Genomic DNA, 14,348 nt, shown 5'->3' with positions numbered 1-14,348 from the left:
GGTTAAAATTTGCAGATGCGACACTGCAAATAAACAGATTCTGTGCACGGGAAGGGTTGGGGGCAGCTGTGTGGTTTTAGTATTTAAAATTTTACATGTCTAAAGTGTTTTTAATTAAAGGTAAATTATTAGTTATTTAAATCCATATTTATATAGATATGAAAAGCCACATTAATATATACTTTATATGTGTGCGTACTTTGTACTGAATAAAATGGGTGTGGTACAGGATCCGACACGTTTCCTGTTGTGTTGAAGTAAAAACCGTTATTTTATCGGTGGTGATTGCATGTAAATAATCAAAATGAACCGAGAAGAGGAATTAAGTAGCAAAAGTCAACATTTCCTGCGCTGCCACGTCTGTTTAGCTATCATGCTCATGGGATAAATGGGGCCGCTACCGCCAGCAATAAACGTGTAGTTCTAGTGCTTTAAAAAAAAAAAGTAATACTCTAAAACCATAAATTATGCTTTATTAGGGGTTTAAATAGTGTGAATATACATTTGCATTCGTAGTTGCATTTTACACGAATATTTGTGTAGAATATTTATTAATGGGGGTTGAAATAAAGGTGTTTTCTCGAAATACAAAAATTTGAACTCTTTAGTGAGTCAGTCAAATTAAGAAAATCCACTGCGGAACCAAGTTATAGAAGACGTTCCTTTGGGTGCCGAATTCGTTGATACGCATAACCAACGGGCTCGGTAGTTGAGATGAATGGAATGATGTTAGTTGTAAAAGCCTAGACTTTTCTTAGGAATGAAAACTGGATGCAAAGATCTAAACTTTAGTCTGTATCTGTCTATTTGACGGAGGGGCATAGTTCCCATAATTCACGGTTAAAGAGCTGTCTGTGAGTGTGTGTAGAGCGGAAGCTAATTAGCTGCTAGCCTGCTTAGCTAACTGCTAGAGTAACAGAGCAAAGATGGTTGAAACTATGTTTGACCTGCCGGTGGAAAAGCAGATATTTTACGCTGTCCTAGGGTTTTCATGGACAGTATACCTTTGGGAGGCATATCTTTCTTACAGACAGGTGAGTCAATTGTTTACCAGATTAAATCCCTTTGCTTTATAATAAAAGCAGAGCGTAAATCAACGAACCGCTGACAGTGGTTAAAACGTTTGATTTTAATCTCCCGTGAACTCACTATGAGCTGTGTCTTTCATAAAGTCTGCATTTAATATAGGATATTCTGACAGTTGAATATGTGATGCGACCAAGGGGTCCGTTTAGCAGGGTTAGACTTTTATTGCTATTCAGTATTCTAGGTATTTAGTTTCAAAACACAACAGCGTAAGATTTCTTAATACGAAACCACAAAGCTATGAGTCCATAATCAGCTTGCTGGAAATGTTTACTGGTCTATTTCACGCCCAGACACGTGGATGTGAAATATGAAGCTATTTGAATCCTATTAAAACATTTTTTTATTCACTTCAGTTAAGCCACATTGAAAAGTATCTCACGACAGTGTTGGGATGGGTGTAGTTCCTCTAGGAACAGGAACTGATGTAGCAAATAATACAGAGAACGTCTTTAACCGAGAACATTATCACGTAGTCTTGATATGCTAGTACACACATGGAAAGAGTGCAGAGAGCAAGTTTTATGAGAATATGGACAAGGATTCACACGATTATCAAACACAATTGGCCTTCCTGTAAATCATTAGATTCATGGCAGTAGGCAATGTTTACTTGTTCTGTGAAATTTCTTTAGTTCAAATTTAGTGATTAAGAGCTAAAAGACTTCAAAGTAGATTTTGGTATCCCTAGTATAAAAACCCCCCACACAAATTATTGGCCTCACCTACCAGCTCAAAGGTCGAATTGTTGCAATATCGTTCACACGATTGTATAGTATTGACTCAACAAGTTAAAAAGTTGCTCTTTGAAACACATATTTAAAGGAAAACATCAAATTGGATTAGTATTGATTATATTATGTGATACTTGTCAAGTTTTGAGTTTAACACTTGAAAAATGCACATCTGAAATACGTAACTTGGACAGTTACACTGACTGCATTGGATCCCTACATCAGTACCTTGATGATTTTCACTGTTAATGTAACTTTATGCGCACGTCTTCCTACACTGCAGAGGAGGATATATAGAACAACAACCCATGTACCGCAGGAGCTGGGCAAGATCATGGATTCTGAAACATTTGAGAAGTCACGTCTTTACCAGCTGGATAAAAGCAACTTCAGCTTTTGGTCTGGACTCTATTCTGAGACCGAGGGGACGGTAAGATCATTTAACTAAAAGACACCGTTGTTTTAGCCTAGTAACTCATTCTGTATGCCACACATTTAAAATATTGTGCTCAAAACGGTTTCAGCTGATTCTGCTACTGGGTGGAATACCATTTCTGTGGGCTGTCGCTGGTTCTGTGACTGCTCGCTTTGGATTTGGTCCAGAATACGAGATCACCCAGTCCCTCGTGTTTCTGACGCTTGCTACCCTGTTCAGTGCTATAACTGGACTCCCCTGGAGTTTGTACAACACTTTCGTCATTGAGGAGAAGCACGGCTTTAATCAGCAGGTACACTGGCTGGAATGCACTCACTGTTTGTTGCCGAGACTAACTTGAGTTTGATTGGATTGAAGTTACCACAGTTGATGGGCTCCAGAGCTCATATTGAAGCTGTGTCTTTGTTGTTTAATGTCAAAAACACAAACGATTTAAAATGTAATAAGAACTTTGATGGACTGAAGTTTTTGACTGTGAAATTTTGTCTGTTTAAACCCAAAATGAATTCAAAGACCGGAGAATCTGTGAAGAAGTAAAAAGAAATCAGAACTCTAACACACTGTATTAATCTCCTGTTTACTCTGTTCTCTTTTAATGTCTGCTCTTCCTCTCAGACGTTGGGGTTTTTCCTCAAAGATGCCGTGAAGAAGTTTGCTGTCACTCAGTGCATCCTGCTTCCTGTGACCTCCCTGCTGCTGTACATCATAAAGATCGGCGGAGACTACTTCTTCATTTATGCTTGGCTCTTTACCCTGGTCGTTTCTCTGGTTAGTGGCGCATTCGCCTTGCTCTGTGAAAACGTTGAAAATGCATCACTGTGTAATAAGAAAATGGGTTTCTTGTCAGATAACTAGTGAGAAACTCAAAAGAAGTACATAGTTGATACTACACCTGTAATACATCCTGTCATCTCTGTCTTCTAAGGTACTTGTAACCATCTATGCTGATTACATTGCTCCCCTGTTTGACAAATTCACACCATTGCCAGATGGAGAGTTAAAGACAGATATCGAAGCCATGGCCAAGAGCATAAGCTTCCCCCTCACCAAAATTTACGTAGTTGAAGGTATGTCTTGAATGTGTCTTTTTAGTTATCATTCCCACTGTCACAGAGTGCTTGCTCATTGTGGGTCGTTTGTTGGGGATTTCTCTCTGTTGTTCTAGAGTCTTTTCCTTACATTATCAAGCCCCTTATTATTACATTGCAATCATTAGTATGTTGTTTTTTGTTTTTTTTTACATTGTGGAGCGATGGTTGGTTGGAGATCCATGAATTTTTGTCTTGTTTCCAGGTTCTAAACGTTCTTCACACAGCAATGCATACTTCTACGGGTTCTTCAAGAACAAACGCATTGTGCTGTTTGACACACTGCTGGAGGATTACTCACCGCTCAACAAGGCTGGAGAGTCACAGCCTGAGCAGCCAGAGAGTGATGAGACATCCAGCGAGTCTAAAGCCAAGCCCAAGGTTGCGAAGAATTTCACTTGATTCATAAAAACACTTTTAAAGACAGAGTATTCTTACTTGTCTTGAAACACACTTTGGTTGATTTTTGCTTGATAACAACTGGTCTGAGAGCTTGAAAGATATATATCTTTTTTGTCATTAAGCTCTGTTTTGCTTTTAAAATCCTTTAATAAAGGATTGGGAAAAGCCCAAAGTATTAAATGTATTAATGTTTAGGCTTGATGTTGTTGGAAATTTTAGGTGACTGATTTTGAATCTTCTGTCACAGAACAAAAAACAAGGATGCAACAACCCAGAGATCCTTGCTGTTTTGGGTCATGAGCTTGGCCATTGGAAGCTTGGTCATACCGTCAAGAATATCGTCATTAGTCAGGTGATTTCTCCCAGATGGATGTCTTTTTGTTTTATCCCAAAGCATATAAAAGCCTGATTAGATCATACTACAGACATTCAGAGATTGAACTGAATCTATTTTTATCTCTTCAGATGAATTCCTTCCTGTGCTTCTCCTTATTTGCTGTTCTGATTGGACGTAAGGAGCTGTTTGTAGCTTTTGGCTTCGATGACAGCCAGCCCACATTAATAGGCTTGATGATTATCTTCCAGTTCATCTTTTCTCCTTACAACGAGGTATGTGTGAGATCATGAAAGTTTGAATAATTAAACCCTGTTGTTTTGAGATGTTTAAATATTTCTCTTCTTCCTCGCTTTTGTAGGTTCTGTCTTTCTGTCTGACGGTCCTGAGTCGCAGGTTTGAGTTCCAGGCAGATGCTTTTGCTCGCGGCATGGGCAAAGCCTCAGAGCTTTACTCGGCTCTCATCAAGCTGAACAAAGACAACCTGGGCTTCCCTGTTGCTGATTGGTTGTTTTCCATGTGGCACTATTCCCACCCTCCTCTCCTTGAGCGCCTCAGAGCACTGGGCAACACCAAGCAAGACTGACGGGGCAGGAAGGGGGAGCGGCGACCGCTGCCTCCTCCGAAGGGCCTCCGCAGACCGCTCCTGGCCCTGTGATGCACCCTGGTCTTTTTCCTTCCCTTCTGCCCCCCATTAGCAAATTTTATCTTATTTTATCCTTTTCTTCACTTGCCATACTTTGTTTTGTTTTTTTTTTCTTTGAAAGTTAGTTTTAAACAAAACCAAAACATATCAGCACAAGGCAACCATAAAAAAAATCTAAGCCTGTACTGTTCTTTTTCTTTTATTCAGAAAAACCATTTACACACTTGCTGTGTGTGATAGATCTGGACAACGTGTAAAGAAAAAAGCAATTGTCAGAGCACATATCAGATTTCTCAGATTGCACTCATAGATTTGTTTTTAGAAATCCTTTTATTTTTGTACAATTTATTCAGTACATCCTTCTTTTTCCCTTCTAAGTATGAAGCTCAAATGAAATTGACAAGTTATTTGGCTGTTAAATGTTAAGTTGTTTTTTTTTAATTTATATTAATTTAAGATGATTAGTCATACAGTATATTTACTCATTACAATGCTTTTTACAGATGCACGGGCCAGATTGATTTGTACAGCAAGTGCAACATTTATTGTCAAGTTCAAGTGAATATTCATGAGTCTACTAATCAATTCAGTGCTTTTTTTAATTTTTATTTAAAGAGAAACTCTGTAGATTCTTTGTCACAGTGACAAAATACGAGTGCCTCCAATTCTCCTCTTTGTACCCATAATGATCACCTAGTGAACAGAGCGGTGCGAAATGTTTCGTTTGAACATTACATTAGACGTGTTATTTTTGTTTTGTTTTTTACATGCAATGAGGGGCTGCTGTTTTAATTTTCTTAAGCACCTGCTTGTCATGTAGGGTCCAACCATACCTGTACATATGTAACTTTGGTGATTAGAGTAATGATATATGGAGTGAATTGTTGAAAAAAAAAATGTTGAATGTGATTTGAATTTTTAAGTTCGTGTAGAGTTTCATAGTTTTTGTTTGGTTTTTCTCTTTGTTTCATGCCAGCGATACCTGGTAAGCAAAGTATTTATAGGGGACTTATGGGAGGGAGATGGCAAGATTTCACCACGTGAGCCAGAGTTTGGTTTGCTCAGAGAGGGGGTGTATGCTTTCTTTGCAGTGTTGAATAAAATCTTCTAAGCATTTATCTTATTTGGGGTGCTTGTTTTACTTAGAAAAAATTTTGCGAAAATCACACAAAAGATAAGATTTACATCCAGTGATGACTTTGGAATATATTTTTAATTTTACATATATATGTGTGTGTGTGTGTGTGTGTGAGTACAGAGATGTTCTGATCTTTGGCTAGAAGGATGCCAAGAAAATATCCCCTGCACCACCAACACCAGAACCATTAATGCAAGGCAAGACAGATCCATGCTTTCATGCTGTTTTAAAAATTCTGACCCTAACATGAATATGACAGCAAAAGGTAAGTCTTATCAGATCAGGGGAAATTTTTTTTCTTTTTTTTTCCAATTTTGGTGAGCTTCTGAGATTTGTAGCTTCAGTTTCCTTAGCTAACAGGAGTGGCACCTCATGTGATTTTCTGCTGCTGTAGCCCATCTGGTTCATGGTTTGGCATGTACATTCATGTATTTGAATTACTGTTGCCTTCCTACAATCTCTGTAAACTCTAGAGATGGTTGTGTGGGAAATTCCCAATGGATCAGCAGATTTTGAAGTACTTATAAAAACCATGCTATGGTCAAAGTTAATTAAATACCCTTTCTTCCCCATCCTGATGCTCAGCTTAAAAATAAATTGATGTTTTATAAACTTATTTCTTTAGATAAAAAATTACTGTGTACTAAAATATCAATTTTAAAAAAACCCAATTCACAAGTTATTTAAGCTATGTAAAAAAGTAGAAATAACCATTGTTATTGTTGATTTTGTTTTTTTGTTTAAAAAACATTTTAAACCCCTTTTTGTTCACTAGCTGTGAATGTATATAGTATTTAAATTAATTAAAAAATGAATTAAAAAAATCACACATCGTGTTGCGTTATTGGTATGTAGCATAACAAAAATTATAAGGTCAGCTGCTACGTAAAGAGAGGCAATGCGGTGTCCATTTTTAAGACCATACCACTGCGGGAATTAAACACTGTGTTTTTTCTGCACTATGTTATTATTCCATGTTATGTATATGAAATATATTTAGCAGATAAATTGAAATAATACATCATCGTATGAATAGATTTTTTAAATGTATCATTTAATTGAACTAACGTATCTTCTGTTGGCACCCCCGCCTTGGACATAATGGCGCCGTCCTGTGGTGTATTTTTGTGGACAAGGACAAGCTCGACACTACTTGTCAGTGGTGTTTTCATAAACATGGCGAGGTTTTTGAGGCCTAATATCAGGACTTTTGTCACCTCACAGCTGAGAATGTCATCCGACCAGGTAATAAACGTCCTGCAACCGCCTCACTTCATTGCAAATACCGTGTAACCGTTATACAGCGGTGTGACATGTTTAGCCTCATCATTTTTGCTAGCTGAAAACCTTAATGACAGGTTCACCTGCTGTAGCACTGTGGTATTAGCTTTCTAATTGAACATTATTACCTAATAATTATAGGTTATATATGCCAAGGGGGTTAATTTTGTATGCACTGCCACCTGTCAGACTATTCAGAAAAAGAATTTGGTTTTGTGAGCTGCTTTGTCCTCTCAGACGTTTAGGTTTTGCTCAAAAAGCGTTTCTGGTCTGTTCGAGATATCTCCATTATCACCTTGGAAACAAAGAAGCCTTTTAACCCACTCAAAAAATATAAAACCTTGACCTTCAACGTGGGCTTGTTTTCACAGTGTCCAGCAGATTCACCTTAATATCACACAGAAAGCCCTGATCACTAAAGTTGAGAAAGAAAGTAACTTTAAGAAATGTTTAATTTTAAGCTGCCATCTGTTAAAGAAATGTCTTTATAGAAAATACTCAGAGCTCTATTTTTTATTTATGCATTTATTATTGGGTTTTGGGGTTTGTTTATTTTTTTGCTTGTTGCTGAGTTAATTCACTAAACTTGTTTTTCTCTTAAATACTTCCCCACCCACTCAGCTGGGTGAGCTGGGTAAAGGTGCCGGGAAAGGTGGTGGTGGTGGAGGCTCTATCAGAGAGGCAGGTGGATCCATGGGGAAGAAGCAGGCTGCAGAGGAGGAGATGTACTTCAAGTATGAAATTCAACTTATAGAGACAGTTTTTTGTCCACTTTTTCCACCTCTTCTACATGAAAATAAGCTTGCGTGATATCTGTCTTTCTTCATATAAGGCGCAAGGAGAAGGAGCAGCTGGCAGCACTAAAGCAGCACCATGAGGACGAAATTGATCACCACAAAAAGGAGATTGAACGTCTCCAGCGCGAGATTGACCGCCACAAGGGAAAGATCAGAAAGCTGAAGCATGATGACTGAGTGAAGCCTTTAAAATAAAACAAAAGTTTTGTTTTTTTTCTCCTCACTGTCCAAGACTCATTTAGTAACCACACTAGTTTCTGCGTGCACTGTGTTATGCCAGTCATGAATGTTTGAGTGATGGTACTTATGTAAATTCTTGAAAGGTATTAAAATTGATTAAAAGAAATGAGTACGGGTTCCATGGCATGCTCTCCAAGAACATTTTCCTGTGTGATGTTGTTCATTGGTGTGCCGTATGTCACAGGTACAATGCCAAAGTGAAAAAGACTAAATATAATCTGTGCTTCATGCAACTGTTTTATTTCAGTGAACAGTTTGTGAACTTGTGAGAAACATTGTTTTCAATGAGCAACAATAGGCAGCAAATCAAGTGATAAAATTGACTAAGCTGCAACCAGCACACCTTTAATGTGAGATATAAAAATGGTAAAAAAAAAAAAGATAATTAAAGTTATCTGGCACCACAAATATGTGACCTGGTCAATATGTGTTTCAAACTGCTCCTTAAAGCCATCTTGATCTGAAGTAGGGTAATATAAATTTAATACTATTAAGATCTTTAAAAGTATTTAACACCTTTATGATTTCTTTTTTCTTTGTTTGCTTTTTGCCTACCTAGCCTACCTAGGATATTCAAATTGATATCATAGGTACATCTACTGAGTTTTCAAGCTTGAAAGGACTTTACCACTTATTTTTTTCTCCCTTCCCCTTTAGAAGTGGACACTGGTGCATTTTGGATCATTGTCCTGTTGCCTAAACTAAGTGTGCTTGAGCTTCAGGGCACAAACTGATGATGGAACATTCTCATTCAGCATTTTCTGGTAGAGAGCAGAATTACAACAAGTTGTCCAGGTCCTGGAGCAGCAAAGCAAAACTGCGATTGCTATATAATTAATATATAATTATATAATACATAATAGTATACATACCGTAATTTATAATACTGAACTTAATTCGCCCAACAGTGGCGCTATTTTTTCATAGCCTGTGAGCCACGAGAACGAAGGAAGCTGTCGTCACTTCCGCCCACCCCTGCCTTTTACCACGAGCAACCCCGTTTGTCTTTCTTTTCGCACATCATGGCGGACCGGTTCAATAAGGTGGGAAGCTGCTCTGGAGATATTATATCATTTTTCAGCTCTGTAGGCAAAATAAAACCTTGTGTTTTGCAGTTAAGCGACTGGCGATAACTTGGGACAGCTTTGTGTAGTCGTTGTTTTGCTCAGTGTTTTTTCTGAGACTTATTTTTAGGGAATGTCTGAGGCAGCTCGCTATAGCCGAGTGAGCGTGCCTTCATCATGGCAGCTTCCCTGAGTCAACGCTGTTAGCTTGCGAGGCTAGGTTTAACGTGTGTACTGGATATACTGGATATGGTCGTATGGGAAACGTACCGGCAAACTTAACTAAATTTAATGGGTGGTATTTCGTTGCTTCTGTGTAGGGAACCTTTCATGACATTTCAACTCAAAAAATACAAGGTTAATCGTCAGCGCGGTTTCGTTTAGATGCTAAGCAAACGTTATGTCTCAACCGGCAAGTCAATAGTGTCCCATGTGCCATTTATCACAGTGACGTGGAGCCAGAAATACAGTTCAGTTCACAGTAAACCCCTTTATTAAACAGTGATGGGGTTAAATGCGTTTTATTACCGTTTAACTTGTATGTTAGTGCAAGGCTGATAATGTGACGATTGTCAAGTAGATAGTAAATGCAAGTTGATTAACATTACTATACAAGATTATAGGGGAATTACTAGGATGTTTTTTCACGGTGAGGATAAAGCATTGATATCCTTTTCCCCCACCTTTTATTTTAGGTTCTGCTGCTTGATGGCAGGGGCCATCTGCTCGGCCGACTTGCTGCCATTGTGGCTAAACAGGTTCTTCTGGGTAAGTTTTCAGAGATTAATAGGAATTTTGGTAATAAACAATATAAATGTTTGATAATAAACAATTTAAGTTAAGTATACACTGTGCGATTTTTGGACTGTCCTAGTCAAAAGGTTCGAATTTAGCTGTTGTATCACACTACATGCATGGACTCCTTGGAGCAATATCCTGACAGTGTCAGAAATTTTGTAGCAGTATCTCATAATGAGACTGCTGCTGTACCTGCTGACCATTCAGTAGGAATGCAGTGCAAACTAACCTGAAATAGCTGAGCCATTGTGGGGTGCTGTTGGAGGTAAACTGTGCAAAATAAGGTGGTTTGGATTGTAACACATAATCTAGTATAGTTTTACACACCTGAACTGTGGACAGTGTCAGTAGTATTGTTTCTGAAAATACTCATGATGTCCACTTGCTCTGGGAATTCTCTAGTTACTGGCTCTTGTTACATAGCATCAGTTAGGAATTATACGGTTATTCGAGCACTAGAAGGATGAGTATTTGATTTCCATTCCAAAAAATTTGATATTTGTGTCCTCATGTGTAGTTCAGGTGGGTAATGTCTTTAAAAAAACACTTGCATTTTGTATGTGAAAAATGACTGTTTGTGCAAAAGTCCTGCAGAGAGCATTGTATGCTCTTTCTACACATGGTCCAGATGCAATCACACAAAACATGCAGACACACAGATGGCTACAAAGACCGACCAATGCTACGATGAAACTTTACCTTTAACTTCCAGACTTGTGTCAGATCCATGTCGCACAGTGTGTTTTGCAGCATGTAAGACTGATGAACAATGTGTTCATAGTTGGCTGCTGTTGTGTCATTCTGTCGATGATGACTGTATTAACTGCCTTGGTTGAGTTTAACGACAATGAGAAAACTCACATGCACTACCATCTGAGACAGGAAACAAACAGTATCTGCACCTGTTTGCTACTCTCTTTAACTGTTGGGATTAACTTTTGGCATTTTGTCTTTTAGGCCACAAAGTGGTGGTGGTGAGATGTGAAGGCATCAACATCTCTGGCAACTTCTACCGTAACAAGCGTAAGTAGGGTTATGTCCTATTTTCAGTCCTTTAAAATGCTTGTTGTCGGTGATGTTTTACTAGTTTGAGTTTCACAGACCATGAGAAAACCTTACATGCACTACCATCTGAGGCATCAGCATTACTTAATAAAGCAATGGTTGCCCCTTGCATGTATCTTGATGTATGTGTAATGTGGCTAATGTATATCTCTTCTGGATCATGTGCCTGTTTGCAGTGAAGTACCTGGCTTTCCTGCGCAAGAGGATGAACACCAACCCCTCTCGTGGTCCGTACCACTTCAGGGCTCCCAGCAAGATCTTCTGGAGGACCGTTAGAGGTGAGGAAGTGACACTACCGGCACATGAAGGGGTGTATTTGCATTCATCTATGATACTTGCTTAGCACAGTAAAGCTGTTTATAGCAAAGCTAATGATCTATTGATGAAGCAGACTTCAGACATCTGACTTTTTTTCAGTTTAGCATATGTTGATGGAAACTGAGGTTGTTTTATTTTTTTAAAGCACAATCTCTCTTTAAACAGGTATGCTGCCTCACAAAACCAAGAGAGGTCAGGCTGCTCTGGAGAGGCTGAAGGTGTTTGATGGTATCCCCCCACCCTATGACAAGGTATGCTGGTAATGTCTTTCCTTAATCTTTACGGCCCCCACAAGTGGCTTTGACTGTGCTGTCTGTGATGCCATACATCTTAACTGCCTTGTCTGAATAGTAACCATGAAAAGAAATGATGTCTGAGACACGCTGCCTATAGCAGTTCAGATGTGCTGTTGTCTTCGTTATCTGATTTTGCTTTATTTGATTTACAGAGGAAGCGCATGGTTGTCCCAGCTGCTCTTAAAGTTGTGCGTCTGAAGCCCTCTCGCAAGGTGAGCCTACAAGGTTGTTTTTTGTTAAGGAAAGAAAATAAAGGGTGACAATAAGGTTACTCCATTTACGATTATTCGGCTGTAAATTTTGAGTTTGGCAGGCACAACCATTTAGTTTGTGTAACATTGTTCTCTTCAGTTTGTGAACTGTTGATTTCATATGGTTTTTCATTTCTCCCTCAGTTCGCCCTCCTTGGGCGTCTGGCACATGAGGTTGGCTGGAAGTACCAGGCTATCACAGCCACTCTGGAGGAGAAGAGAAAGGAGAAGTCTAAGCTCCGCTACACCAAGAAAAAGACACTGATCAATCTGACCAAGCAGGCAGAAAAGAACGTCGAGTCCAAGATTGCAAAATACACAGATGTTCTGAAACAATATGGAGTTATTGTCTGAGCTAAACTCATCTGGCCAATAAAGATGAATACATGTTTATAAAATGTGTCATGACTATTTTATTTCTCATTGAAGTAAACTGCATTTACTACAACATGAATATGTTTAAGACGAAGACACTGCTGTGAGTGCAGCTTCTCTTTAAAAATTGTGTGTAGGCAGTTGTATTAGTAGCTATCACAAGAAGGTAGCATTTGTGTATTCATGGTTATATTTACTTGGAATATGAAAAGTATCACTCAGACTTTTGAAAGGGTTTTAAAAAATAAATTTGTCAAGAAGCATCACGAATGTAGATGTTCTTCAAAAACAAGTTTATGGTGCAGAGCTACGTGTAATCTAAGCCAGGAAAAGCACATTGGAGTTGCTTATTTTTCTTACATGATTTTGCATAATGTGTAAAATCAAAACATAATGAAATTTGACATCTGACCCACTAGTTTTTGAATTGTATAACAATTTGGTGCAGCTGTAGAGAAATAAAATTTAAAAAAACTGAGAAAAAATACAATTTATGCATGTGGGAACTTCTCATTGGAACCAAGCTTGACTACCAGCAGAGGGCAGTGTTGAACTGCGACACTTCCAAGCGTTACAGTTAACTAAAACATTTAGCGTTTTAGTTAAAGTAGTGTTCATATAACTGTAATATTGTTAAAGTATTATTCTCTAGAAACCGCTGGATCATTTTTATTTAGGACATAATCATACTGAGACTGGTTTTACTTATTGTTATTTTTTAAAGTAGGCTACAGGTTATCGTGTGCAGCTTAAAATTACACTGAAGATTTGAACTGAAACAACTGAATCTCCTTGAATAGCTGGCTTCTGCTGTCTGCTCTACTTAAGACAGGACCAGCTCTGAGGTTAAAAATAACCAGGTGAGTGTTTTAAAGCATTAAAAATCCCTTGTCCTCTAAAGATTTAATATATAAAAGCAACCCAGTGAAATGAAAGCACCTGTTCAGAGATGGTTGAAAGACACATGTCGACCTGTTTTCTCAGTCATCTGATTAAGTGAATTACTTAATAACCCCATCTTTTGCATGGTGGGATTCTGCAATCATATGTTCAGATTATTTAAGCATTCTGTGCTGACTGTTGATAATAACTTAAATCAGCAAAGGATTTGGCTGCAGGTTCACCCACATTTATAAATTAACCCCCATTTTCCCACTATTGAGGCTTGAAATAAGAGAAAATTTAGAGATTTTTTTTTCCTTACATGGTTTCATCTGAAGGAGTTTTAAACCCAATAAGACACAAAAGAGAACCAATCTTTCATAAGAAATAAAGGCAATTAATCATCTTCCAGGGTAGCTCAGTCATCAGATTTATATTGGGCTCATTACAGGAGCTCAATCATCATTTATTAATGATAATTTTATGTTCAACTGCTGTCTGAGTGTGGCTATCATCTGCTCTGTGTTTGAATTTGCCCAGTTTTTATGATATTGTGTACTAATTCTCTCTCTCTCTCTCTCTCTCTCTGCCTGCCTGCCTGCCTGTCAGTCAGTCAGTCAGTCAGTAATGTAGCGAGACAGATAGATATATGTCACATTCACATGAGGGAAAACTGGTTAGGATGTTCAGGAATAACCCAGGAACAAGGCTCAAGGCTCCATAAATGAAACTGCTGGAAGAGCAGTGTCAGTATCCAAAGTGAAGCAAGTTTTACATTACCACAGACTGAGACGATGCCAACTAAGAAAGGGTATCTTTAGATGTGTAAAGGTAAGACTTTCAAACCTAACACTGTACCAACTGTCAAGCATGGTGGTAGCATCATGCCCTGTGGGTCTTTTGCTGCTTAACTATTAGATTGCTGTATTAGCTAGTGGTTTTACACCCTTACAGTAATGGTAGATGTTAGATCTTGTAAGCCCTTTTCTAACGTTGCTGTGTTTATCCGTGAAGTGATCTGACTCAATTCAATGATTGTACAAAGACTCAATTCTTTGTACAGCTTTGTACAGCTATGATAACACACATCTAGAATTCAATTCATTTGCCTAAAAAT

The 14,348-nt window shown here is 38.3% G+C and overlaps 3 protein-coding genes across 3 annotated transcripts; all 3 read left to right on the top strand.

Moving 5' to 3' along the window:
- The first annotated feature begins 658 nt into the window (after positions 1-658).
- On the top strand, positions 659-5,849 carry zmpste24 (zinc metallopeptidase, STE24 homolog). The gene is made up of 9 exons (XM_080870473.1): positions 659-1,034; positions 2,104-2,250; positions 2,345-2,548; positions 2,872-3,024; positions 3,182-3,323; positions 3,550-3,725; positions 3,994-4,098; positions 4,212-4,355; positions 4,442-5,849. Exons 1-9 carry the CDS (start codon positions 927-929, stop codon positions 4,664-4,666), a joined length of 1,404 nt encoding a protein of 467 aa, XP_080726599.1. The 5' UTR covers positions 659-926; the 3' UTR covers positions 4,667-5,849.
- Positions 5,850-6,950: 1,101 nt separating this feature from the next.
- On the top strand, positions 6,951-8,288 carry atp5if1b (ATP synthase inhibitory factor subunit 1b). The gene is made up of 3 exons (XM_080870475.1): positions 6,951-7,109; positions 7,767-7,879; positions 7,978-8,288. The coding sequence occupies exons 1-3, from the start codon at positions 6,966-6,968 to the stop codon at positions 8,117-8,119; spliced, it is 399 nt and encodes a 132-aa protein (XP_080726601.1). The 5' UTR covers positions 6,951-6,965; the 3' UTR covers positions 8,120-8,288.
- Positions 8,289-9,139: 851 nt separating this feature from the next.
- On the top strand, positions 9,140-12,372 carry rpl13a (ribosomal protein L13a). Its single transcript, XM_080870474.1, has 7 exons — positions 9,140-9,225; positions 9,942-10,014; positions 11,002-11,067; positions 11,286-11,387; positions 11,593-11,678; positions 11,876-11,935; positions 12,119-12,372. Exons 1-7 carry the CDS (start codon positions 9,205-9,207, stop codon positions 12,326-12,328), a joined length of 618 nt encoding a protein of 205 aa, XP_080726600.1. The 5' UTR covers positions 9,140-9,204; the 3' UTR covers positions 12,329-12,372.
- Positions 12,373-14,348: the final 1,976 nt, after the last annotated feature.

Source organism: Rhamphochromis sp. 'chilingali', assembly GCF_963969265.1.
Source record: "Rhamphochromis sp. 'chilingali' genome assembly, chromosome: 21".
Lineage (NCBI taxonomy): Eukaryota > Metazoa > Chordata > Actinopteri > Cichliformes > Cichlidae > Rhamphochromis > Rhamphochromis sp. 'chilingali'.
Note: the sequence above shows the minus strand (reverse complement) of the source record. Positions and strands in the feature narration are given on the sequence as shown.